The following is a 26,104-nucleotide window of genomic DNA, read 5'->3' on the forward strand; positions in this document are numbered from 1 at the left end:
AAGTGTGTGCGTGTTGCATTTTGTTTGATATGATTCCTGTCAGAGCAGTAAGACTCGCCTCTGAAATATAAAGTGAATTAATGAAGAATTTAAGAGCGTCAGTGTCATAAATATAAATTGGAGTTTTACCGCAAAGCTGGAGAACATTGAGGCAGATCTGCCCTAACACGGCTGCAGGCACAGCGTGCTGTTAATCCAGTCTGTGTGTGTGTTTCACGCGGTGAAGGTCAAACACGAGGGGCCGCAGGAGTTCAGATGTGTTTTTATTTGACTGACAGGCCGAATGAGGCTGTTATTCTGAACTCTCGCTTTAATAGAACATCGAGAGAAGAGCAGCTCGTCCTCCAGTGGCTCCTGAAACACATCAAAACTCACCTGCTGGTTTAAAGCTGGTGCAGAAAGATTCATCTCCTTGCAGGCCACAAAACCTCTAACAACTCTAATGATTAAACATCTCTACTGAATGCATGTCAAACAGGCCAATAACAGGCTAAGATAACAGACTTATGCTAATTTTGCTTCATCTTCTGGAGGAAACAAGTACCGGCATATGTTGTGTCTTTCCACAATCCCCGGGGCCTCAAACATCTCTCTTGTTTTCTCATAGTCTAAAAGAGAAAAATGACATGTTGAATACAGGTATTTCAGTAGACCAGATGGTGTAAATTCCCACGCCGCCGTCTGTAAATAAACCCCACAGACGCTGTCAGCTCAAAATTGCTTTTTATCAGAGGTGAGCAGCCACGAGTGAAGAGATCCCAGATCAATAAAAATTCCTGAACAAGAGGAGCATCCTCGAATCCCACCGCAACTACATCACTTAGCACCTCCTAAAGAGAGCGAAACGAGACACTGTCACTGAGAGAGAGACGGTACGAGAGCGCGAGTTGGCGACACGCGAGATGAGTGACTGACAAAATAATGGATTTTCCTGCCGGCCTAATGAATCAAAGCGTATAAATCTGCTCTTCTGAAATCAATGAGTGGATAAAGCTCATCAAATGAAGACAAAAGCTCGGCGTCGGCCGTGTCTCCAGGAGATCATTAGCTTTGACAGATGCGTGCGCCGGCGCCAACAAAAAGCGGGCGGGCGGATCTGATGGAGCAGAGAGGGCGTGTCCACCAGCATCACACATCTCAGACAACAATCAATACATCACCGCACAGGAATCATTGATAATATGAGGGATGTGACGTTATGCCAAGACGGTTTGTTTTATTCTGGGTTACAGTCGTATTTCACGAGCTGAACTGAAACTTTGGCAGAAACCAACATTACAGAAAATGTCACAGGGAAAGCTTTTCCTCCACACTGGATTAGAGATATAGATAAATATACATATACATAGATGCCGCATTGATGAGTGTTTTTATGGGCTGTGCAGTGTTGTGGAATCTCAGCTCATTGATATTTTGAGTGTTAATGACAACAGCGAATAAAATGTTGACCGTTCCAAGTGGCAGACGTGTCTGGACGATCAAATGTGGCATCTAGGTATTTATTTCTATGCATTAACTTTAATCTAATGGGTGTTTATTTGGTGTCTGACTAAAACGGAATCACTTTAATTCGTCATTTTCACACAACCCTTATTCAAAATAAAATTCAGTATGATTATATGAAGAGTTTGGTTCCCAAATAAGAATTTTTCCAAAATCATGTTCTTTTATTGTGCATTTCAACTAATATCAATAGAACTGCAGTTGGTTTGATTTTATTTAAGCCATAATAACTAAAAAAATACAGCTTACTAACACAAGTAATTCATGTTAACTCTGTTTAAAAAATTATAATAATCATGATTTTTATTATGTTATCTCATTTTTGAAACCAAACTCTTCATATGTAACCAAAGCCAAAGACTGTACAATTAAATATTTCTCATTTATTGTAGTCAATTTAGATTTCACAAGACCTGAAACTTATAAGCATGAACCTATAAACTCATATGACGCGGCCGGTGAAAAGACATGTGCGGACACAGGGAAGTACCGGATGACGACAAACTCCAGTTTTATTCAGACAAACATTTTCTCAAGGAACCGTCTTACAGTTAAAACAAAACAAACAAAGAAAACAAAAGCAAAAGTCTAACAAAAACAGAGCTAACGAATCAGCCCAAAACATGAACATTCCACCGGGACTCGATCAGGAGGAGAAAAAAACAGGGAAATAAGACAAAGCGTTGAGAGAGACATGAGAACAGAGAGACAGACAGTGAGAAATCTCTTCCTCTGAACTGGTGCCGGTGTTTGACCTGAGCGTGTATGAACTCTCGGAACCGTGACACTGCAGTTGACCACTTGTGAAAACAGGGCTCGATACTTGGTCCTCCACCTGCACCACGTCAGTGGACGAGAGAGAGAGAGAGAGAGAGAGAGAGAGAGAAAGAGAGAGACATACAGTAGAGAAGGGAATCTACACTACAGTCAGGAGGACAGGAGGACTTTTACACATCCAGACTCAGGCAAGGCAAATGGACAAAGCCACATGACATCATTACATTACATCTCCAAGTTGAACATTCAGCGTTTTTCTTTTCGCTTTTTTATACATGAATTATTGTCTTTACAGAGTAAAAAATATAGAGGATTAACAAAGGAAACTCTTGCAAATATGGCCATCAAATCTGTTTGTAATCTGTAGCTGCAGGTGTGTGTGTGTGTTTATGTGTGAAAAAACATCTGTATCGAAGCATTTATTGCACCTCTGTACAAGAGCGAAGCAGGCGGAGACGGGACAAAAAATAGAGGGTTACAGTTGCAGGCCAGGCATCAGACACACAGCAGCACTAGAGGAGGGGGGAGGTCACCTCAAAAGTCAAAGGTCATGGTTTAGATGGGCCAGCATAATTTTATGATACTGTCACATACACGGAGCTCATGACACTGATATCATCTGAGAGATTCAAAAACAGAAAGTGAGTTTCAGTCAGTCAAGGGACCGGCCCCTTCACATCAAGAACGACAACTTTATTAGTGTCCACATCAATGGTAAATAAAAAAATATCATTTTTTAATAGGTGTGATATTCTTAAAAATTTAGGGAGAATTAATATCTTTAAAGTTATCGTCGTTCGTGTGAATGGGCCTTTTACCAGACCAGGGGTGTGTTTCCCAAAAGCATCGCTAGCCAACTATGGTCGCAGGTTCCGTCGTTCCAGCATAGCTCAACGATTTTAAACCATCGTTCCACCGATCAATCGCAAGCAGCATCGCAAAGTTGCTCGGTTTGAACTAAAGGTCTAGAGCTGTGGTTAGAAGCATAGTTCCTTGATATTATGACATGTAGACTTACATGCAACATGCTTTTAAGCAAAGTAAGCAAGCGACATGCAGTGCATTCTACAGCCAGCATTCTAAGCATATGCAAATTCAATTTTACGTCTTTTAGTTTGTCAAGAAAATAGAAGCGCTGTTTTTTGAAAAGTGCCGATGCACTTGAGCCTACTTGCTCTAGGACCCTGGGGAATCCCTGGGTGGAGTGACGTAGGAGGAAATTTATGAATGATATCTTGAAATAAAACAACAGAGAGCAAAAATACGATAACAAAAATAGTTTAAAGAAACAGCGTACGTTATTTACAGCAATAACATGACGTCGTTCTGAACAGATTCATTTGAAGACGCAATTCCTCCACCACCTATGTGACGTCATCAACCATATTGTTGAACCAACGTGGTTCAAACGACAGATGAGGGATTAAGTTAAGATGTTTTCGGGAAACGCTCGTGACAAGGTAGTTAGTTTCTCAAACGATTCATCATACTATGGTGGTTGAACAGCAAGATGCTGTTCGGGAAACGCACCCCAGAATGTTTAGGATATTAAAATTGGACATTCAGCCAAAATGAAAAATTCTGATATTTACTTTGTATCTTTTTCCTCCTGTGCAGCTTTCCAATCTTATTCTTGCTTTTATTCAAATGTGGCAATTCGTAACGAGACACGCACAAACAAGCAGCATTTGGTGACCCAGACGTCTTCATGCACTACATCAGAATAATGAAATCAAAAATAATCTGAACGCTGCGGATGCAGGGAAGTGTAGTTCTGTTGCCCACACAAAACACTTTAGTGTTAGTGTTGTTTTTCTCATTTGATGTTTTTATGTCCCTTTTGAGACGTGAGAGATTCTGTCCCAATTTAGAAAAGAAATTTTTTTTTATAAAAGAGCAGCTCTGATGGGGAAATGAAGTCTGAACATTAATTTCAAGGTGAACTATTTCATCACCAAATCATAAGTGCATTGAGTATCTCTTCCACCCCGTGACGAAGGATCATTTTCTCATGTTGAGGAGAGGAAACAGAAAAAGAACAGTAGAAGAGGTGTGAGGGAGTCATAAACCATCAGTTCTTTCCTCTGTTACCCATAATCCCACAGGAGACTTTCCCTCTGGGTGCAAAACGCCTCATATAATCCATCTGTACCAGCCTCTATAATTACGGAGCGAACGTCTCCTCCTGCGAACACACACACGGCAGAACTTGCTGCCTCAAAACACAGCTGACATGGGTGAGAACTGACAAATGTGTGTGTGTGTGTGTTCATACAGTGAGAGAGACAGGTTAAATCTGAAAGCAGCACTAAACTGTTCTGAAGTGTTTTGGTCTGATCAGGTCTGACTCACAGACAGCACGAGGATGCAGGGGATTGTGGGATTGACGGTAGAGCTGAGCAAGCGTCACAGCATCAGTGCTGGAAGTGCTGAATTTATGCGAGGCATAAACCCAGACAGCAGCTAATCGCTGTGAGGCAGTCTTTAGAAGAAAAATTCACCCCAAATAAAAATTCTTTCATCATTTATTCACTGTGATGTCAGTTTTAACCTGTAGGACCTTCTCTCTTCCGCAGAACACAAAAGATATTTTGAAGAACACTGGAAACCAAACAACATTGACCCCCATTGACTTCCATTGTATGGACACAAAACCACCGAGACATTTCTCAAAATATCTTCTTTTGTGTCCCACAGATTTTGAATGTAAATAAACGATGACAGAATTTTCATACAAGGACTTGTGCTTGCAACGTTTAAACTTTCAAGCTTGACAGACCATCTCAAATCATTCAGTTCCACAAAACGAATAATTCAAAAAGTTTAGACTTTAAAGAGATCTCATGAGCTGATAAACAGCCCTCGGTTTAACTGAAGAAGATGAATTATGGGAAGCAGAAGTCACCTCGGGCTCACGCAGGTTTTCACAAGTGCACAAATCTCTGTATTTTGCGCTTCAAATGTGCTGACAATTCGAAACTCGGAGGGCAAAGCCGCGAGGCAGCGCTCTCTCCAATGAGCACGACTCCACGACAGCCGTCACGGAGAGAGCTTTTTCATTTGCCTTCTGTTTTCCTGTGAGCGGAAGCGTTCGGTAATGTTTGAAAAGGTCAGGCCGATGAGGCATTTGATTGCTTCTGAATTCTGTCGAGCCGAGACGCTCGATCTCCAATGAATGTATCATAGAAAGTCAATGCAAAGGTCAGGACTCACTTTAACACACCGATTCTGTTCAAATAATCAAAGAAAAAATGATTTAAAAACTCAACACAAATAATCACAGCTGAATGCTTCTGCTTATTTGACGCTGTTGCTTGGTTTAAACGTTTGTCATGCTTTCTCGTCACAGATTTGAAACATTAAGGCCTTACAAGCTTCCGATTTGTAGCGTGTCTGATCTGAGCTCGCCTGATCGTCAGGTCTCAACGGTGGCGTTCATGCATACGACCACAGATAACTTCACAGAAACCTCCTAGAACTGCCGAGCTTGAAACAAACCCCTGAAAAATCTTATCATGCATGTCTACCGTCGCAATCTAGAGTCCACAAACAGCCGTACTAGATGTGATCTAGAACACAGGAACGGCCCAGAAGATCTGTGTTTTTAAACATGGGAGATCAGAGGACAGGACATGAACAGCCAGCCAAAGAGAAAGAGAGAAAGAGAGAGATGATGAGGGGAAGAAACGCAAAGACTGCTTTGGATCCGGAAAAGGAACAGGAGAGAAACCGCTCAGTGGAGGGGGCGGGGCATCTGTGGGGGCGGGGCTAGAATGGCTTCAGAACTGTGCATTTTAACATGGGTCCCTGGTTAATCAGTGGAAGATGGGTGGGAGGAGCTACCAGACGTAGCCCAACTCGTCATCCTCTGCATCCTCGTCGTCCTCGATCGCCCCACGGGGGTGGAGTCGGCCGCGTCTCTCTTTCTGTCTAACCCGCCCGTGCTGTTGAGACTCCTCCTCCTGATCGTCCAGTAGGATCACGGCACCGCCGCTGCCGAAGTCACCAGATGTCTCCTGATCTTCCTCTACACACACACACAAGCACACACACACAGAGGCAGATCAAAGAGAAGGTGTTTGGTGAATGTGTGTGTTCTGAAGTAGATCATTCATTATACATAAAACATGATGTTTTATACATTTGACTGAGAAGAGAAGAAACACTGTTGAATAATAAAACTTCAGATGTCATACGATATACCATTTTTGTGTGTCTACCACAGGTTTGATTGCGTGGTGTGTAAATCATAGTCTGGATTGTGTTTTTGTGTGTGTGTATTACAAGTTAGGTAGTGTAAATTTGTGTGTTTGTGTATCAGAGGATTGTGTGCGTGCCTGTTCGTGTGTGTATACCACAAGTTGGGGTCTGTGTGTGTATACGTTAGGCTGGGTTGTTTGTGTGTGTATACTGCAGGCTGGGTTATGTGTGTGTATCCAGCAGGCTGGGTTGTGTGTGTATGTGTGTGTATCCAGCAGGCTGGGTTGTGTGTGTATGTGTGTGTATCCAGCAGGCTGGGTTGTGTGTATGTGTGTGTATCCAGCAGGCTGGGTTGTGTGTGTGTGTGTGTGTGTGTGTGTATACCACATGTTGGGTTGCCCTGTCTGCGGGATCCCGCGATCTCATTGCCGTATTTGTCTACACACCAGCACTGCCCAGTACTGGCATGACACTGTGTGGCTTTAAAATAACCATCTTCAGTACAGCGCGGTACATACAGCCCTGCAAACAGACACACAAAGGAAACAGATCAATACACTGACTATTAGCAAATCAAATGTGATGTATATAAAGCTGCTCTGACATTATAAAACAACCACTTTTCCATCATAATCCACTACATAAGACAGAAGATTGTGACCACATTACAAATATATACCACCATAAATAGTTCGTAAACATTTCAACTGAAGAACTTGAGTTTGTCCGTGCAGGATTATTAATGTTAATTGGTTCATAGAGAGTCAAAAGGTGCACTGACCTATCAGACTCTTCCTTCGGCTGTGAGATTGAAGCCTGTTCATCTCATTCTGACACGGCATGCCTGGAGAAACACACACACACACATTTTTGATAACATGTCAGCATGAGACTGCTGTGATAAAATGACAAAAACCCTAAAAGAGATTAAAAAATGATATGCCTGACGTACCAGCTACTAAACACATAATTTGACAGAGCTTTTTGAAAAATGAATTATTTTGTAACTCAAACCAGCGTTTGAAACAGGCAGCACTTTTTATTGAAAAATGAATGTGATCTTCACAAAAAAAACTAGCGACACATATCTGCTCTAAAACGCTCATCTGCTGAATGTCCATTTTAAGTGCAGTTATGTAAAAACACAAGCAGAGTTTCTGTGACCTAAAGATTTTGTGACACACGTACACATTTGTGACATTTTATTATCCTCACCGTCAGGTTTCTGAAAGCAGTAACACCATTCGTTGTTGGACAGTTTGCCATCTTTGAACGAGTCGCAGGAGTTGAACAACGGTCGCATGCACAGCTCGTATTTATCCAGGTAAATGGCGCTGAGCTCTGATTGGTCGAGGAGCAGGTCGTAGTTCATGTCCAGCTTGTTGAACATCCAACCAAGAGAGTCTTTACAGATGGGCAAAATACTAGTGTCAAAACCTGCAGAAGAGAGAGAGAGAGAGAGATGATCAAAACTTATTCGGGCACATAAATAAAAGTCTTTCTCTCTTGTATCCAAGTATCTGTCACTCACGTCCTTGAGCTGAATCACTCGCTGCGCTTTTGAGGTCTCTGTTGGCATCCGTGTGCAGAACCCCAAACCAGTCTTTGAGTCTGGACGCTAAACTTCGCAAATCTGCATCACTGCAGCCTATAAAAACACAAAAAAATACACACTTGTTTTTATTGACTTAATATGTCTTGCTGAGAAATCCTTCGCAAGACGAGACTTGAAATCACTGCGATTATCTTAGGAAAACATTTGAAACGGGTGACTCAAAGACTTCATCGTATGGTTTTTAAACAGGATGTTTGAGATTTTAAACAGATTTTTTTTCATATGGTAAATCAACAATTTAAATCCATCAATCTGTAGTGGAATAAAATCCAGAGGCTTATTCGCATGGTAATTGTTTATCGTGGGGGATGTCTGGAAACTGTGATTTTATTTGCCATCTGCGTCAGAAATGTCAGTGATTTTCTCCGGAGACCCAGGAGAAAATTACCTGCCGAATTACGGTTGTGGATTACTGTTTTTGACAAACATGGGGGCCGCGCGGTAATTTAATTCCGACCTGAATTAACATCTCTTCGTTTACCAGAAGCTACCGGCCCAAAAATCGCTTTGAAAAGTGCCGCAGGGCTACAATTTGACATTTTGAGCAGTAATGAGAATTTGAGCATTCAGAATAGATGCACGTATCAGAGACTGTATATAACGCACTACATGAAAACAATTACATGGACATCACATCTGAATATGGTCACGTGTTTGGCAACGTGTGGGACTTCGGTATCCTAAACCCCACTGTGAGATTTATGATATGATATATGAGCTAATGAGGAATAAAACGCACGCACGCACACACATACAGTACACAACACACATCAGTTCCACAGAAATGCAAAAATATCAGCATACTTTAAAACACACAAATTCACTATATCAAAGCATGTGTGTGTTTATCTGAAAGTGTTGTATTATTTTGCTAGTTGTTTGAATCACACCTCCGAACAGAGACATGATAACACAGCGGTCTAATTCCTCTATTATACTGTAGGAAGAGAGATATCGCTGCTCAGCTGTGGACACATTCATTTCCCTGTGTATGCGTTTTCTGTATTCCAAGCGTAAATCTGCTTTACTATTCATAAGAAACATAAAGAGCATTGGTTATAGCCAATAACAGGGATTTATAGAGATTTGCCTCTCTCTCTGTGTGGGGGTGTATCCACAGTGAACATGTTGGTCTGGAATGATGTTAATAAAATGTATCTTTTAATAAGAAAGAGCTGAAGATTAACCAGGTGTCAAATTCTTATTAACACACAGAAACAGAAGAAAGGAGAGAAGTGATAGAATGGGCAACCCCGTCAGAACCCGCCCCACAACACATGTACTAAAATGAGTGGGTGGACTGACGGACCCCTTCGTGTCTCATGGGAAATCTAGGACCCCTCTATAACACACTAGTGTTTGTTGGACATGTTAGCATCAAGATGAACCCTTCACCTTCATTACACTTACATTTATCATCATTTTCCTACAATGAAAGTGTTAAAAACACCGAAACCAAATCCACTGGAAAGAATCTAGCGTTCTAATTTTATGTATTTACTCCCAGGTGTTATTTACGGATGGATAATATAAGGCCAAAGCTCACTTGACTGCAGTTCTGTGACTTTAGAAAGTTTGATGTGAGGGAGGAAGTGCAGTAAAGTGTTTGATGGTGTAGTAAAGAGCACTATAGTGCGCTGTGAAAACAGTGCGAGTCTGCTGATGCGTGTCGACGCAGGAGTTTGTACTGCAGTGATGAACCTGCTATACGCACAGACCTCATGAATCTACATCTGCTGCTAACAACAGACGCACACAGACACACACGCACCCATGCACACATAGGCGTAATGGTTTTATGCCGTACAAGCTGTATATTCTATTCCCTAACCCAACCCCTAAACCTCAAGATCGTAGAAAACATTTTGCATTATTACATTTAAAAAAATATTGTTCTGTACAATATATAAGGTTTTGTGCACGTGTGGACCATGATTTGGTCACCACAGTGACACGAGTCCCCATGAGTTGGTGTGCATTCAGGTTTTGGTCCCCTCCGGGATATATAAACAAGGCTGCACACACACAGACAGAGAGAAAGAGAGAGAGACAGATGGTGTGTGTGTGTGTAGAGAGAGAAAGAGAGACAGACAGACAAACAGACAGAGAGAAAGAGAGTGAGAGATTGGTCATTGTGTAAGAGAGACACTGTACCATTATAATCACACACATTTATGAATTTATGGGGACCTAAGAATTGTTTTATGGCATTTTTCTCTTTATTAAATAAACATCAATGCAATAAGCTGTTTACACAATACAACAAGAGTATTTCAGGTGCTTTTCTTTATGCACACACCAGTGTGATTCATTTCTGGAGTAAGTGCGTGTGTGTGTGCACGTGTGTGTGTGTGTGCACATGCATTCATTCCTGTCCTATTGTTTAAGATTTTCTGGACTGAGATGAATTTGGCAAAGCTTTAAAAGAAACATATTTCCATCCAGCTGGATCTCAACACCTCTACCTGTGTGTGTGTGTGTGTGTGTTGTTAAGATGCAGTATTTCAGGTGTGTTGTATTGTGTGTGTTGTTGTAGTGTTTTGACAGAAACATGTGGAGTCTATTTCCACTAAAATCTAGCAAGAGCAGAACATTCTGAAAGTTTGAGTGTCAGCAGGAAAATTACTTTCCTGAATAACACACCTGTCTAACACACACACACACACACCCACACGCACCCATCTGTCCTAGTTTCTTAGATAAATAACCAGATCTGAAAGAAACTGGAGAAATTAAACCATACTAAACTTAAAATGACTCCACAAGACTCTACATCCAAAACCTTGATACATTCCCTCTCCTCCCTCTTTGATTGACAGGTGAGTTTTCTGCGCTGGCATGTTGAGCTATCGGCGTTATTAAAGGACTCGGCTGTCAAGCGTTGATTGTTCCGGCACGCAGCCGAACGTGCGGCGATAACTGCTGACTCTCATCTCCGGGAGGGCCGTCCTCTGCCTCTGTTAAAGATAATCGCTAACAGCACCAGGAACATTCACACACTCCATTATAAACGAATCCGGGATGACGAACACATTTAATTCGAACAGACGCAGATATTAGTAGTTCCTCACAGAAAATGATCTCTCAGAGTGATTAACATCAGGACATGAGCTCACACAAACGCTTCTGTCATTCCCTCTCTCTGCTGCCTCAGCAATAATAAGAGCACATTAAACTGTGTCATATAGTCAAATATAGAGTTTGGGAGAGAGAGATTATTTTAATTACTTCAGTTGAGGGGACAGTGGACCTATAAATGAAAATGTTGTCACTTAGTATGTAGATGTTATTTCTAGATTGTAAAAGAAGTTCATTAGCAGTTCAGTCTCCTCTTTTCTGACAATGACTATGACTATTAACTAAACATTATTGTTTTATAGCTCAATTGGTAAAGCGCAGCCATAACAATGCAAAAGTTATGGGTTCATGTATCAGGGATGTGAACTGAAATTAAAAACACCATTTAAGTTCATCATATCCTTAAAAAAAATGATCACATGTCAGTTTTTATTTTTAAGCTTGACCGCATCAATCCTTGTTTATACCGAGTACCGCAGATGATACGTGAAAAATATCATATCGCGTCCACAAATACAAATTCATTTCCACAATTGATTTATATGTTTTAGGTGAATTGTGATCACGTTTTATTAATTCATTCGCTTCTTTTATTTAAATCTGTTTTCTGCTTTGTGAACACTTTCTCCATCACAGTCGTGCTGTCATGGTTCTGCTCTTGCTTTTCTTGATCTAGTGGCAGAATCATGACAGAACCTCTTGTTTCATGTGGAGAGAGGCATTTTGGCCCTTTTGCGTTCCATACTCTTTCCGGTCTGTCTCTGTTCCCGCCCTCTCGTTTGCTCATTAGTATTGTTAATGATTTCATGCCCCACATCTGTTCCCCTTTACAATGCCCATGGTTTTCTGTCCAGTGCTGGGATATTTTGAATTTGTTTGGTCCTTGTCACCTGTCTTGTTTTGCATTGTTGTAGTTAGTCTAGTCAAGTCTAGTTATTTGTTATTATGTCAAGTGTTACCTTTAGTCTCATCTAATTAGTCTGTGTTCTTGTTTATCTGTCATGTTTAGATCTCTGTTATGTTAGCACCTCGTGGGATTTGTTTTATTTTATTATTATAGTCTTATGTAAACCCCTCAACCGCTGTCTGCGCCTGTGTCCTCTGTCATTGTCTCACCCCATTTGTGACACGTGCCTTCCTTGTTCAACCCTTGTGATTTGTAAAAGATCAATATTTCATAGCAAAACATGCTCGTGTATTAGCACAAACTTTTAATTCACCACAATTTGTTTTCTCAATGTCATGTGCGGGCTCTGTACGTTTACTTTCATTGACCAAAGAAAACATTCTGCTTAACATCTGCTGTTGTGTCCTACAGAGGAGAGAAGGTCAATATGCATTTCAGACAACATGAGGACGAATAAATGATGACAGAGCTTTATCCGCTCAAGGTCCTTTAAAGTCTCTGCATTGATTGTACAATCCAGTTTTTTAAACACACACACAAACACACACACACACACACACAGAGTGATGCAATGTGATCCTTTATTATCATCATGTAGTTAGATTAGACAGACTTTGTGCTGTATCTCTCTCAGTTTCACTGACTGCACGCGTGTTTGAAAGTGTGAATCATTTTTAATAAGAGCTTTCGTGAGCTTTTATGTGGAGGTGTTCATCCTTTAAATCATGTGTGTGTTAAAGTTCAGCACTGTATTATACATTACTAAAAGTAAGTTTTAAATGCACTCTGAGACTTCAGCTCGCCAAAAGAGGCAAAACAGACATGATTTAGTCTGGTTTAATTAGACAGAAATCAGGCCAACAGATCACAGACTAAACATTTGCATACACTCCACACACCCCAGAGAGAGAGAGAGAGGATTAAGTCGATTCTTCAAAACTTATAATTAGAGAGTTTTAGCACTCAAGCCTGAAGAGGTCACTTGTTTAGTGGCCTTTACTAAACATCATTTCTCGTCCCCTTGAAAAGGAAAAGTACATTGAAGAGAAGGGTGAACAACCTAAAGGGCAACTGATTTAAAGAAACAGTTTACAAAAAATACTGTCGAGTGAGACTAGGCCCCTTAAAGGTCAAAAATAACTTGTGCTCTGTATTCTAATTGGTCAAACTCACTCAGCATATATCTTTAAGATAATGTGTTCATATTGATCTGGGGTACAACAACATAACTCGCTGGTTAACCACCATAGTACTATGCATCTTTGGACAACTAACTACCTAGTCACGGGTGTTACCCAAAAACATAGTAACATTGTCGTACATTTGTCGTTTGAACCACGTTGGTTTAACAATATACTTGATGACATCACACAGGTAGTGGCGTAAAAACGTCTACAAGTTATAGATTTAATGTCACATTATTGTCTCAAAAATATGCATATTGCATCAAAAAACTACTTTTGTATCTATTTTTATTCTCCGTTGTTTTATTTCAAGATGATTCATTCATTTGCAAGTTTCCGCCTACATCACACCGCCTAAGGATCCCCAGGGTCCTAAAGTACGTAGCCTATGCACATGCGCACTTTAAAAACAGCTCTTTAATACTCTTGACAAACTTAAAATGACATTTTATTTATCACAAATGATGAATATAGAATGCACTGGTTGTTGCTTGCTTCGTTTTCTCAACAGCATAAAGTCTACATGTCATAATAATAAGGAACTATGCTTCTAACCAGCTCAGGAGCTGTAGTTCCAACCACGCAACTTTTATCCTGTTTGCGATGGTCGTTGAAACCATGGTTTTGGGAAACACTTGAATCGTTAAACTATACAGGTACAATGGAACATGCCACCATAGTAAGCCAATGATGCTATTGGGGAAACAGACCCCTAATCGATGGCACACACCGCTGTTTTCATGGCTGCATTTCTGTCACTAGGTTGTTAACTGGTAACAGGTGTGAAACACAGGTGTGGCCACAGAGGTAGCTGATCTTTTCACCTGAGCATTTAGTAAGGGCATCTACAGTCATGCTGCTAAGTAACAGATGTGTTGTCTTGTTCATATAAAACATTGTGTACATGCAACCACACACGATAAGCAACCACACACACACACAAACACACAATTTATTTCTATAGTTATTATACATAGCTAGATCTAAATATACTAAATAAAAGTCTAAAGTAGTTCACACAGCGGACGAGAAGCGCTGACTACACTCTTAAACCAAACTTTTTTTTGCATTTTTACAATTATTATTTATTTTATGATGTTTTTAGAAATGACGAGGTCTCCAGAGGGAGGTTTTGCTCATTTAAGGTCTAAAATTGTCCATAAAATATACAACACAGACACATTCAGTGGAAGAAACAAGACTATAATCTCATCTGAATTGGTATGGTGCAGTTTTTCTACTATAATGACTTTTTCAATGGGATATCATAGGGTGCTGTGCAATCACGCCAAAGTTTTATGAAGTTTTTATTAAAAGAGGGCACAAAACTGTTTGAAAAACTCTTTCCAAGAACTTCCTAATAAATAAATATCACACTTAATATTGCACAGGCACAATGATATCAAATGACATCATTCACCAAGAGTCCAAAAATACTGACTGCCTTTCAAATTGGTTTCCAAACAGTCTGTTTAAGCAAACACACACCACGCATTGAACCAATTCAGAACTCTGTTTGTTGCGGTCAGCTGCACAGAAATAAAAAAAGTCCAATCTCATTTCTTTAAAATCTTTTTCAACTAATAGCAACTATTGTAAAAGTAGAGTCGGGCTATATTTGCATTGTGAGTCTCACTGGTTACATTTCAAGGAAGTAATTAGTTAGTAACGAAATACATTTTTGAAGGAACGCTTTTATATCACCCTGTGCAGCAGCGTTGTGAATAGACGCCTGTGCAGACAGATGGCGGAGTTAATTTGCTCTTATCTGTGGGGCTTTGACATACAGCTGCAGAGATTGTATTCCTGATGGAGGTTCATCATTCCTGCATGTTTGCTTTCTATGCCTGCAGCCCTGCTTAATTAAAATGAAACTGGGAATGTGGTTAAAAGAATTAATCTTTTTAAATGAGCAGTTTCAGTAAAGACAAATCCGAAGCGTGTGGGTAAGTGTGTGTGTTGTGGAGGGAAGGACTGTATTTTTCCTGGATGGGAGCATATGTTGAGTGGGTGTTGTCTGTTCTATAGTTTAAGAAACCTCCTCTTGCTCTTCTCTCTGTAAGCTCGTTCTCAAAGCTCAGAAACTTCTTGCAAAAAGTGAGACATTAGCATCGGGAGCGTGTTGGGGAAGGTGGACAGTGGAAAACTTCCAGCAGATTCTGGGGTGAATGGGAATGTTTGGAGAGTGATTAACTGAGATCTTCAGCGAGTCATCTCCTGCCAGAGTGGAGGATTATGGGTGTTTCACGATTCAACATAGACTGGGTTGGAAAAGACGAGCAGATCAAATAAAAAACCCTTAAACCAACAATACAAAAACAAACACACTCTTGTATTTACACATGAAGCACAAACACACTAAGGTGCATGTAAGTTAGGGCTGTGACGATATACCGTCACCGGCAGTAACCATGATATATAAGAACCGTGATTATCAATATCATGTTCATAAGTTCAATGATAATATTGTAAAATGTTTAGCGGCTGTTTAAAATGGTTGCAAACTCTCTCCCTCTCCCTCCCTACACTCTTTAATTGTAACTCATTCACCAAAAAGAGAAATTACAAAACAAACTAAATGAACGATAACATCATTATTTACTTACTAAGCAGCAACATATACCGTGATAAAACCATGATCTTCGGACACGATAACCGTGAACTGAAAATCTAAAATTGGCACAGCCCCAATAAAAAAATAAAACCATTACAGCGAAAATGTTGGGCGCCATAACCTAACTGAAAATCTGATATTGATTTAAAGTTTTACAAAAAAATTCAGTCAGGCTATAGTAAATTACATAGTACGGAATCTGCGTTTGTGAAAATCACAAATGAAATGATGCTGTCCACTGATAATGGGAATGTAGTTGCTTTGGACCTTATAGATCTCAGCTCAGCATTCAATATGGTCGATCATAACATTTTAATTCCTCGTTTGTAAAGTTATGTTGGCATTCAGGGTACCCGTGTTAAAATGGTTTAGGTTCTATTCAACCAATAGGAATTTCTCAGGTTTTTTTCTATTTGAAAACCTTCTTCAGAAGCACACCTCTCTTCTGGTGTTCCACAGGGATCAATCCTAACACCCAAGCTTAAGTTCTCACGGTACTCTGTGTGCGGGAAAACCTTGGTGTCTTATTTGACTCAGGACTTCGGTTTCGACAAACAGATTAATTGTGTTGTTAAATCATGCTTTTTTTCATTTACGTCGCCTTGCTAAAGTTAAAACATTTCTCTACCTTAGGAATTTTGAAACAGTTATTCATTCAATCGTGGCCTAAGGCTTAGAGAGTTGGACTCGTGACCAGAAGGTTGCCGGTTCGGCCGTCAGGTAACGATTGAGGTGCCCTTGAGCAAGGCACCTTACCCCTAATTGTTCCCCGGGCGCTGCAGTGATAGCTGCCCACTGCTCTGGGTGTACGTGTGTTCACCACTTGCTGTGCGTGTGTTCACTACTCAGTGGATGTGTTAAAAGCAGAGGTCACATTTCGGGTATGGGTCACCATACCTGGCTAATAGGTCACTTTCATGTTTTTTCACTCATGCATCATCACAACACGTCTTGACTATTGTAATTCACTTTATTAAGGAGTTAAAAGTTCATCCATTTGGCATCTACAACATGTTAAGAGTGTCGCTGTTAGGCTGCTGACCGATAGTAGAAAATTTGATCCTATGGCGTTTAAACAACTAATGTATTTTAATGTGTTTTTATTTTTATTTATATAATATTTTTCGGCTGATTGTTAATTTATCTTTCTAGGTTTTGTTTTAAATTTTCTGTACAGTACTTTGTTTTTATATGTACTTTATAAACTAACTAACTGACTGACTAACAAATTGACTGACTAACTAACGAACTAACTAACTAACTAACATATACATTTTATCAGTATCAAAGCCAGAACCTTTAACGCTTTAATGCTCTTTTAACTGAGCCACAGGAACATAAACCTGAACATGCACATTACACATGTAGGCTTTCTTTATTCCCAACACATAGTTATTTAACATTTGCAATTGTTCAGGTAGAGTAAATGATTGTTTTTAAGACTGCAAAAAACTCAAGATGCTTGAATGGACTAAAGGATAAATAGCTGTCTGGATGGAGAGAGTAATGGAAAGTTGAATTGGGGAAAGATGAAGTCCCGTCAGCCCACAAGCTGTTTGTTTATGTGTGTCATCACAGAGTTTGTGAAATCTTGCTCTGGGACACATGGCACATGGCCTTTTTCTTCTGAAGCATCTGTGCACAATACCACTAGCTCCTGATGAGATCTGTGTGTGAAAGCAACTGCAGGCCACATATATGATTAGATGTTTCATCACACAGAGTTTGATTAATTAATTGGCTTGCAGTCAACGAGAGAACAGAGAAAGAGAGAGAGAGACTGCAGTTATCCTCTGCGCTCTATCAGTAAGTGCACGACTAACAGAGGGAAACACTGATAACACCAATCATTAATTAATTAGCTGTGCTTTCCTTTGTCTCTTTTCAGGCTCACTGTGTTGAACTTTGAGTTCGTTTTACTTCCTTTAATCAAAATACAGTGTTATCCTCAGGGCCGCCCGCTGACGGTGTCTGTGTGCACGCTCAGCTTTTCTGATAATTCATAAAGTCTGGCAACAATGCAAATTCATGTTCACACACAAACACACACCCTCCCACAAGGAATTGCGCAGGCACTGCGTGCTGGCACCGGTGAATTATGGGTAATCAAAGTATAAAGTAGGACGTCCAAAGACAGAACACTTCTCTAAAGAAGGGTCACCTTTAACGCTCATAAATGCAAACTATCTCAGGTGTTCCAGTCCTAAAACCACTGTGATCTGTAATGAACTTCTATCAAATTTAGCAACCACCCAGAGCACCTTAGCAACCACGGCCCAGCAAGCACAGCACTGTTCCAAAATCACCTTGGCAACCATGCAACGCAATACTTTTATATTTTAAGTGGGTCACTGTGCGAGGAAAAGTACAGTAACAATCACATTAAATTATGACTCGGTTCAAGAATTTATCACATCTATCTGATGTGTAATGTAATGCAATAAATATTCAGTATCAGCATCAGTGTGAGGCAAAGACACAAGAATATCATGAAAACTGGCTGTGAGAGACACAGATATGTCTGACCTTTGAATAAAATGTTCATAAGAAAGAGTCACAACCTCTGATGACATTTACTCGAATGCATTAAATAATAATGGTAGACAAACCTGACATTCACACACCTTCTACTTAAAAAACGCAAACATCCACAGAAATGTGTTTCTGAAGAAAATGAGCACAGACTTAGCTTACATGAGGCGGGCATCAAATATACGTTGACTTAAAAAGAAAAGTTTACTAACGTAGTTTGTAATAATAAACGTTTCAGACTGGATAAATAAACACAGAATATTTATTTTTAGAAGATATGATAACATCCAGCGAGAAAATCATCCGTATGATTTCCATCTCGACGAATTGTTATTTATTATCTGAATACACAAATGATCGGGACGTGAACATATGCTGGACAACAGAACTAACCCCAGGAACAGTATTACTGTATCACACAGAAAACATCAATGACACAAATAGCTCTGGATGTAGTTTTCCTCGGAGAGACTCATATTGCTTTTTTCCTCTAAGGCCCAATGAAGAAAGATGAGTGTGTGTGTTATCGTGGTGAGCGTGTGTGTTTGCCATATACACATGCTCTCATCTTTCTACACTGTTTTCTCTCAGGTAATCTCTCTTATTCTTCACTTTTCTCTCCTGCTGTTGGTAAAAAATCTCTCTCTTCTATGCTCGGATCATATTTCTCTCTCTCTGCCCGTCCCCTGTCATCTGACATCCATCCCTTCACCCTCACACACCTCCGCTCAGCTGCAGGGCTGTCTGTATGTAGACACTTATAAGTTTGCAGTTATATTCCTCTCAATGGTCAGCACTCGGCCAGCACACACACCACCTGAAGGCTGCTTTGATATGAACAGTTTTCAAATACTCTAAATATTAATTTGTGATTTTTAACTTGAAGACATTAACGTCTTTTAATGAAGCTGATTCATCAGTGGAACTGAGAATTGATTTATCTGCAACAATGATAACAGATTCAACAATGACACCGAGAACCGATTCATCTGCGATATTGAGAACTGATTCACATGTGACACTGAGAACTGTTTCATCTGAGACATTGATTCATCTGAGATGTTTAGCGTGTTGACAATGTTTATATGCTCTCCTACTTGTAAGTCGCTTTGGATAAAAGCGTCTGCCAAATGAATACATGTAAATGTTAAATGACATTGAGAACTGATTCATCTGAGACTGATCATCTGAGACAATGACTTATCTTTGAAACTCAAAACTGATCTATCAGTGACACCGAGAACTGATTCATAAAACAAATCAGATTAAGATGAAAGACAACATCAAACGAACAGGTAAAAAGAAACTATAACGATGGAATGAATTTTAAATACAGAATCTTTCACACTATTCTCCTCGCCACTCTCTGTAGTAATCGCTTCCTGATGTCTACAGCACTTTTCCAATTAAAGATCGTGTCGGTTCTCTGAAGTCATTAAAATACTGACATCAGAACTCACTATCAGACTGAACCTTCATCTCTGCTCAGATCTTACATCATAACAGAGAGCGAGAGAGAGAGAGAGAGAGAGAGAGAGAGAGAGATCTGATGGGGATATTTTTGGCATATTAACACAAACATGTTCAAACTAATCTAAATTACACACCTAGAGGAAAATGTTTTTGTTCATTAGGATACATAAAAGAGTTACATTTCATTTACGTTTCGATACATTTTAGATGTTTCTCTTAGAAAATGGAGGAAAATAGATTTTTTATTATGGCTTAATACTCTGCGTGAGTCTGTGAACTATTAACATACTCTACAGTATAACTATAGAGGCATATGATAAATGTGGATCTTTTCTAAAACTCAAGGAGTCGGATGTCAGATTTCTGCTGTGATTTTATGACGAGAAACATGTCAGACAGTACAAAGACATCCCAAAATTAAGTTATTAAAGAGATCTCAGACACGATTTTTCCTTCCTACGGGGAATAACACAGAACCTGATATGAACTCTGTCCAAACACAATCATCCTTTCATCTCTCCTTCTCTGTCTCGCTCTGTCTATTTTTTGGTGACCTTGTCCTCGCAACGTCCAGTGCTGTGTCCAAAACTCTACATTCCCCATCACTTCATCTGTCCCCTTAGGAAGCACACACACATGCAAATCTCAGCATAAGAGGGAATTGTTTTTCTGTGTCCTTCAAAAGCTTTGTTTGGACATCTAGTTCTTCTTTAAATCAGACTTTTGCTTGTGCAGATTTAGACGTAAAAACTAAATAATAAAAAAGGGGTATATTTATATTCAGAGGTGCCATGACAGATCAATCGTTACATTATCGACCGCTGAACAAAGAGAGCAGATTTCATCACGGGCAAAACAACAGTGTGAGCAGTCAGCTTACAAGATCAGATCGGAAAAACAAATCAGATTTTTATACAGTGTAAACAAAGCCCTGGTCTCCATTCTGAATGTCATTTTTTGTAGATTTGATCTCTGTACAGCGAAGGATCCAAGCCAACAGGAAATGACTTACCTTTTTTCTCATTGTGTGCTTTGATGACTTCCTGTGATGGCAGGCAGGGACACGGACCCTCACACTTCACAGAGATACTCTTGCTAGAGCTGCAGGCCTGGAATTCAAGTTTACACTGTGGAAAAACAGAGAGGATTCTGGGTAAGCAGACAGGAAGTGTGCGTATGGCAATCAGATGTTAAAATATGGTTTATCGACACACTTGGTTTTACCCGAAGGGGAATATAGGAATATATTTCATTTATATTCATAATCCATGAATGATGAACCAAAGAGAGAGAAATGTGCAATAGAAGTCTTTCTAAATGTGGACGTGCAAGAGATTTAATTTGATTATGTAGTTCCTTTTCATCATGATAAAGATTTGTGGGTTTTTTTACGTTTGAAATGTCCTTGAAAATGAAAATTGCTTTTTAGTTCCATTCTGCACAAATAAACTTTTAAAACTTTTAACTTGCTTGAATTTATTATTATTTAATAAAACTGTTTTTTCTGTGTTCTTCGTACTGCTCCTTCGATCTGTTTATCTCTCCATTTTTCACTTCAGCCTGCAATGTCCCTCTCTCCCCATCTCATACATTTGATTTCATTCTGGATGAAGGGAAGGAAATTGAGTGGGCGGGGTCAAAGAAGTGAGGTCACAGGCGGGAGGTACAGGTTAGGCTGGAGGTTTAGGAGACTGGAGTGGGCGAGGGGGGGGGGGGGGTTGGGTGGAGGAGAGGGCTGCAGGATTTGAGAATCCAATATCAACAGCAGACACAGTTCATCCACCTCACCATCCATCACACCACACTACACCATTTACACCAGGAGAGAGCGAGAGAAGTGGGGGACGATATTGGAATTTTTGCTTCTTTGGGACAAAATGATCTTGCTTCTGATGGTGTTCAGGTGAACATTACATTTATTCTTCACCTGAACATCTTGACCTCCACACACAAAGTGATTCAGGTCAGATCGGTATATTACTATCCTGAAACATCAGGTTTATTCTCAATGGCTGTTTAAAAGCTATCACATATCCCAGTTTAGTGTGCAGAGTCAGCCACCACGTATCACAATCTCACACTGCTCTCGGGTTCATTTCATATATTAAATATACATACATTTTAAATGCAAGTATTCATCTGTCAGCTGCTCTACTTTCAAGGTGGATCAAAATAATTACACGGGAAACACAATTATTATTAAACTAAAACTACACACGTCTTGTTCATACTTTAAGGGAACATTGTAAAAAACCACTAGCGATCTGCTATAAATACCGCGGTAAATTGTTACCTGTGAGGAGTATGTGTGTCCATCAGAGCCGCACACTGGGTTGGAGTGAACAACAGGACAGGCCTTACATTTCCCATGATTCATAGCACCCATCCAACGCTTATGGAGAAGACTTCCTTTTCTGGGCTTAACGCTACAGAGAGGAAAAAAGAGAAAATAACTGTGAGGCTCGATGTGAGAAGTCCTGAAGGCTTATCTGATCACAAACACACACACAGGGGATGAGGAATGTGACAAAAGACTATAATGCCACTGTTGTTCACACTCAAAATGTCAATATTTCTTAAAAAGCATGAAATCAGCCTGTTCATCTCAAGGAAACAAGAAAATGATATCTCTTACTGTGTATCTCTCGGTCTATCCTTCAGTCTGATGCCTTCGTTTCGGCTGACGGATATGGTTTGTTAATACTTCACTCACTTCTTTAATATCTGACATTATAGTCATATAACTTCTGACCATCACTTTAAATTCATCTATCTGGTGTACAAATCATATTAGTCCTATACAGTATAACATTTACAGTGAAAATCAGACATTTGGGTTGATTTAATGAAACAGGCATAAATAATGTAAATTTAATAAAAATGATATACAGTATCAATCATATAGATTCATTTTATTACCTTCTTTGTATCTCTAGTAAAACAATTTGATATCAGCAGTAAAATCACTGCAAATATTTTATGAAGAGAAAAGGTCTGTCTGTCTGTCTCTCGTCCTCAGACGCTCTCTCTCTCTCTCTCTCTCTGTTAAAAGTCTCTCTTAAGTGCTTTTCGGTGGGCAATTTTCAAGCAGCCGGCTTTTATCTCTTCACGGGGAACCGCTGCTGTGTGTTACAATATAATGGAGTATATTACACCGTATTATGGTACATTACCGTACGAGTCCATGATCTGCAGTTCATGCATTATATTGAAGTAAATTAGCAATATCAGCTTCACACTGAGGACATTACACTGCTGTGTTGAATCTGTTCTTTGATCAGTCTTACTGGGAAAATTGTTTCATACAATCAGCACATTTTCAGAATTACACTGAATCTATGGTTTAAATATAAAGACTAATGATTAAAAATCTGTGTAGAAACCAAGGGCCGGATTTTACGCCATTGCATTTCTGACTGTTTACCATATCGAAACCCATTCACTGGGAATTTCTCACAAAATTATTCCAGAAACTGTGAAAAGACGGCAGATGCCGTGCGGACCTATTTATGAATTATTAATGCGTGTTATGTGGTTGAGCATAATCAACGGGCATCGTAATGGATTCATATAATTCACTCGAGACTTCATTAATGCAACATTCATAGAAGAACTATTCTAGCTCTTGAGACGATGGGCGTCTTACCTGTGCAGTGCAGGCTTGTGATTGGTGCAAATGGCCGTCTGGAAATCGTGACTGACACACACTTTGTGAGGTGGACAATGAACCTTCATACAAGGATCTTTAGTGCTGTCAAGACCTGAGAGAGAGAGGTGTATTAAAAGATGAAACTTAAGCCATAATATCACAGAAACTCTTAACTTGGCCTAGTATATAGGTGTTTACCATCTTTATTTTTTACCCAGAATGGAAGCTACACCCCACACTCATGTTTTATATCATGTTTTTCCGTCTCTCTCTGTTTTTCCTGTCAGATGAGAGTCAGTGAGATGGAAGTAAAGAAAGAAACCGAGTGTGATGAGGACAGGAGAGCTGGACTCCAGCAGACACACGGGAGAAACAATGCAGCAGCCTTCTGGCAACTGTTTTATCATCTCGCTTTCTCTCTCTCTCTCTCTCTCTCTCTCTCTCTCTCTCACACACACACAAACACACACACACACACAGCGCACAAGGCTGACTTTGAGGAATAGCTCAGGTCCTGACGATGAGAGGAAGAGAAGAAACACTGTTACCTCTCACACACACACGCTGCTGAAAGGAGATGAGGAGGGTTTGTGCATGTAGATCATTACAATAACTTATGAGGCATTCATCTCAGTCAAATCACATATAGTGCCTGCACACATAAGCACACACACATGAATGCACACACACACGCTACGGCGTCTCCATGATGATGACGATAAAGTGAACGCCGAGCAAAATGTCAGAAATCCAGCACTTATGGAACAATAGAGTGAGTTGCGTATTCCATTAGCACAAGCGATCATAGCTTTCAATGTGTGTGTGTGTGTCAGACTGCTCAACACAAGGGTCTCCAGAGGAAGGTCATCAGGGAAGTGAAAGACAGGTCATCCAAGGTCAAGCACTCCATCTCTCTCTCTGACCTTCTTGTTTTTGTTTGCATGTACGTCAGAGAAGCTTGATGCCAACCTGCTGTTCATCTGGAGTCTAGCCATGCCAACTGGCCTTCAACACACACGTGCACACACACACCTCGTTCAGAGCTTCGATCACTTGTGTTAATGAAATATGCAGCTCAAACTCATCTAAAATCCTTCCAAACCCACATGTTTGGTTAGTCAATGGAAAACGAATGGAGTCGCTTTAAGAAGTTTGTCTTTTGTTTGTTATATTAAAGCAATTGTGCAGTACAGCTTCACTCATGTCTAATATCAAACCTTCACTGAAGTAAAATTACATTCAAACTCCATCTCATTTATCTAAAAGCTGTACAGTGCTGAATCTATCAAACTTTCTCTTATTTGTTCCTTTATGTCTGTAAGTATTATATGAGAGAGCAGAGCAGTGTGTGTGTGTGTAGAGAAAAACATGCTATATTGATGGAGTTCAGCTTGCTCAAGCTTGTGACGGAAGCAATGATTTGATATTTTCCCGCGTATGAGATTTAGACGGTGATGGTGTAGAGAAAGAACGAGAGATGAGGATCTTTAATTGTGTAGAAGGGAAAGTAAGGACACACGTTACCACACACATGCACTGAAGGACATTTTCATGTTTTTCCCATACGTGTGATTTGTTAAGCTAGAAGAATACTTCATAGAGTAAATGTCTCAACAACAATAAAAACCCACGTTAGGTCACAAAATAAAGTATTAATCTAGTGAGGTGAGCGAGTGTATAAGGTAATAAAAGGAACATGTACACATACACCTACCAATGATGCATCTCTCTTTATACGAGTCTATTGTGTATTCGTTCATTTCATTCTGTCGTTTTTCTATTACAACAGAAAACAGGTCATTCATATTCAGAGACGAGCCCCAAACACTTCTGCCACTGCAGGGTATGAACGTGGGGAATGAAAATAGGAAAGTGTGATAGATCCTGCCTGATAAATGTGAGATGAGAGAGAGAGGGAGGACGGCTGATATTTACTTCTTCACACTTTTCATTCCAGGCCTGAATGAACAAATTCAACTCCTGTTTAACCAAGCAGACGATTCTAATCGATAAACAGGGTAAAGACGTACACACTCACAAACTTTGCATTTGGAGACACATATGACCATACTGCACAGTATATACTGATCATCACATGACCTCTTTCCTTTATTAACAGCCTCAAAAAGAATATATATTGAACATACATCTGCTGAATTTGTTTGATTTAATCATCATTTCTAGATGTATTGTGGTCATTCCAGTCCAGTGTCTGTTCAATTTCAACAAAATCAAACCTCAGGAGTGATAAAGTCATCCAACAGCAATTTGAAAGACTGACGGCATGACAAGACACATGAAACTGTGATAAAAACAATCACATAAAAAAAATGGACATTTTCCTAAATACATGCAGAAATATTACTGTTGCTTGAAAATACTTTGCAGTATCTGACAAATACAGAGCATATTTTCTATTATTTTAAATTGGTAGAAATTATGCAAGTTATTCACGAAATGAAACAAAAAAAACAATTTTACCTAAACATATCAATAAATAGTAAATTCAGAAAAACTTAACTTATGGTCTGATTTATTTTCTAATTACTTTGTATTTTATTCTAAATTTAAA

General features: G+C 39.7%; 1 protein-coding gene across 1 annotated transcript in view; it reads right to left on the reverse strand.

The window, feature by feature from the left end:
- Nucleotides 1-1,990: 1,990 nt before the first annotated feature.
- spock1 (SPARC (osteonectin), cwcv and kazal like domains proteoglycan 1) overlaps nucleotides 1,991-26,104 on the reverse strand; it is an 86,074-nt gene continuing 61,960 nt past the window's right edge. The window contains exons 5-12 of the mRNA XM_056770212.1: nucleotides 23,530-23,644; nucleotides 22,177-22,309; nucleotides 20,896-21,010; nucleotides 8,012-8,128; nucleotides 7,696-7,917; nucleotides 7,262-7,324; nucleotides 6,865-7,002; nucleotides 1,991-6,307 (exon numbers count right to left, since the gene is read on the reverse strand). Of these exons, the coding sequence (XP_056626190.1) occupies nucleotides 6,120-6,307; nucleotides 6,865-7,002; nucleotides 7,262-7,324; nucleotides 7,696-7,917; nucleotides 8,012-8,128; nucleotides 20,896-21,010; nucleotides 22,177-22,309; nucleotides 23,530-23,644 (1,091 nt within the window). The 3' untranslated portion in view covers nucleotides 1,991-6,119. The remainder of the gene's footprint in view (nucleotides 6,308-6,864; nucleotides 7,003-7,261; nucleotides 7,325-7,695; nucleotides 7,918-8,011; nucleotides 8,129-20,895; nucleotides 21,011-22,176; nucleotides 22,310-23,529; nucleotides 23,645-26,104) is intronic.

Source organism: Triplophysa dalaica, chromosome 16 (genome assembly GCF_015846415.1).
Source record: "Triplophysa dalaica isolate WHDGS20190420 chromosome 16, ASM1584641v1, whole genome shotgun sequence".
In the NCBI taxonomy this organism is placed as follows: Eukaryota; Metazoa; Chordata; class Actinopteri; order Cypriniformes; family Nemacheilidae; genus Triplophysa; species Triplophysa dalaica.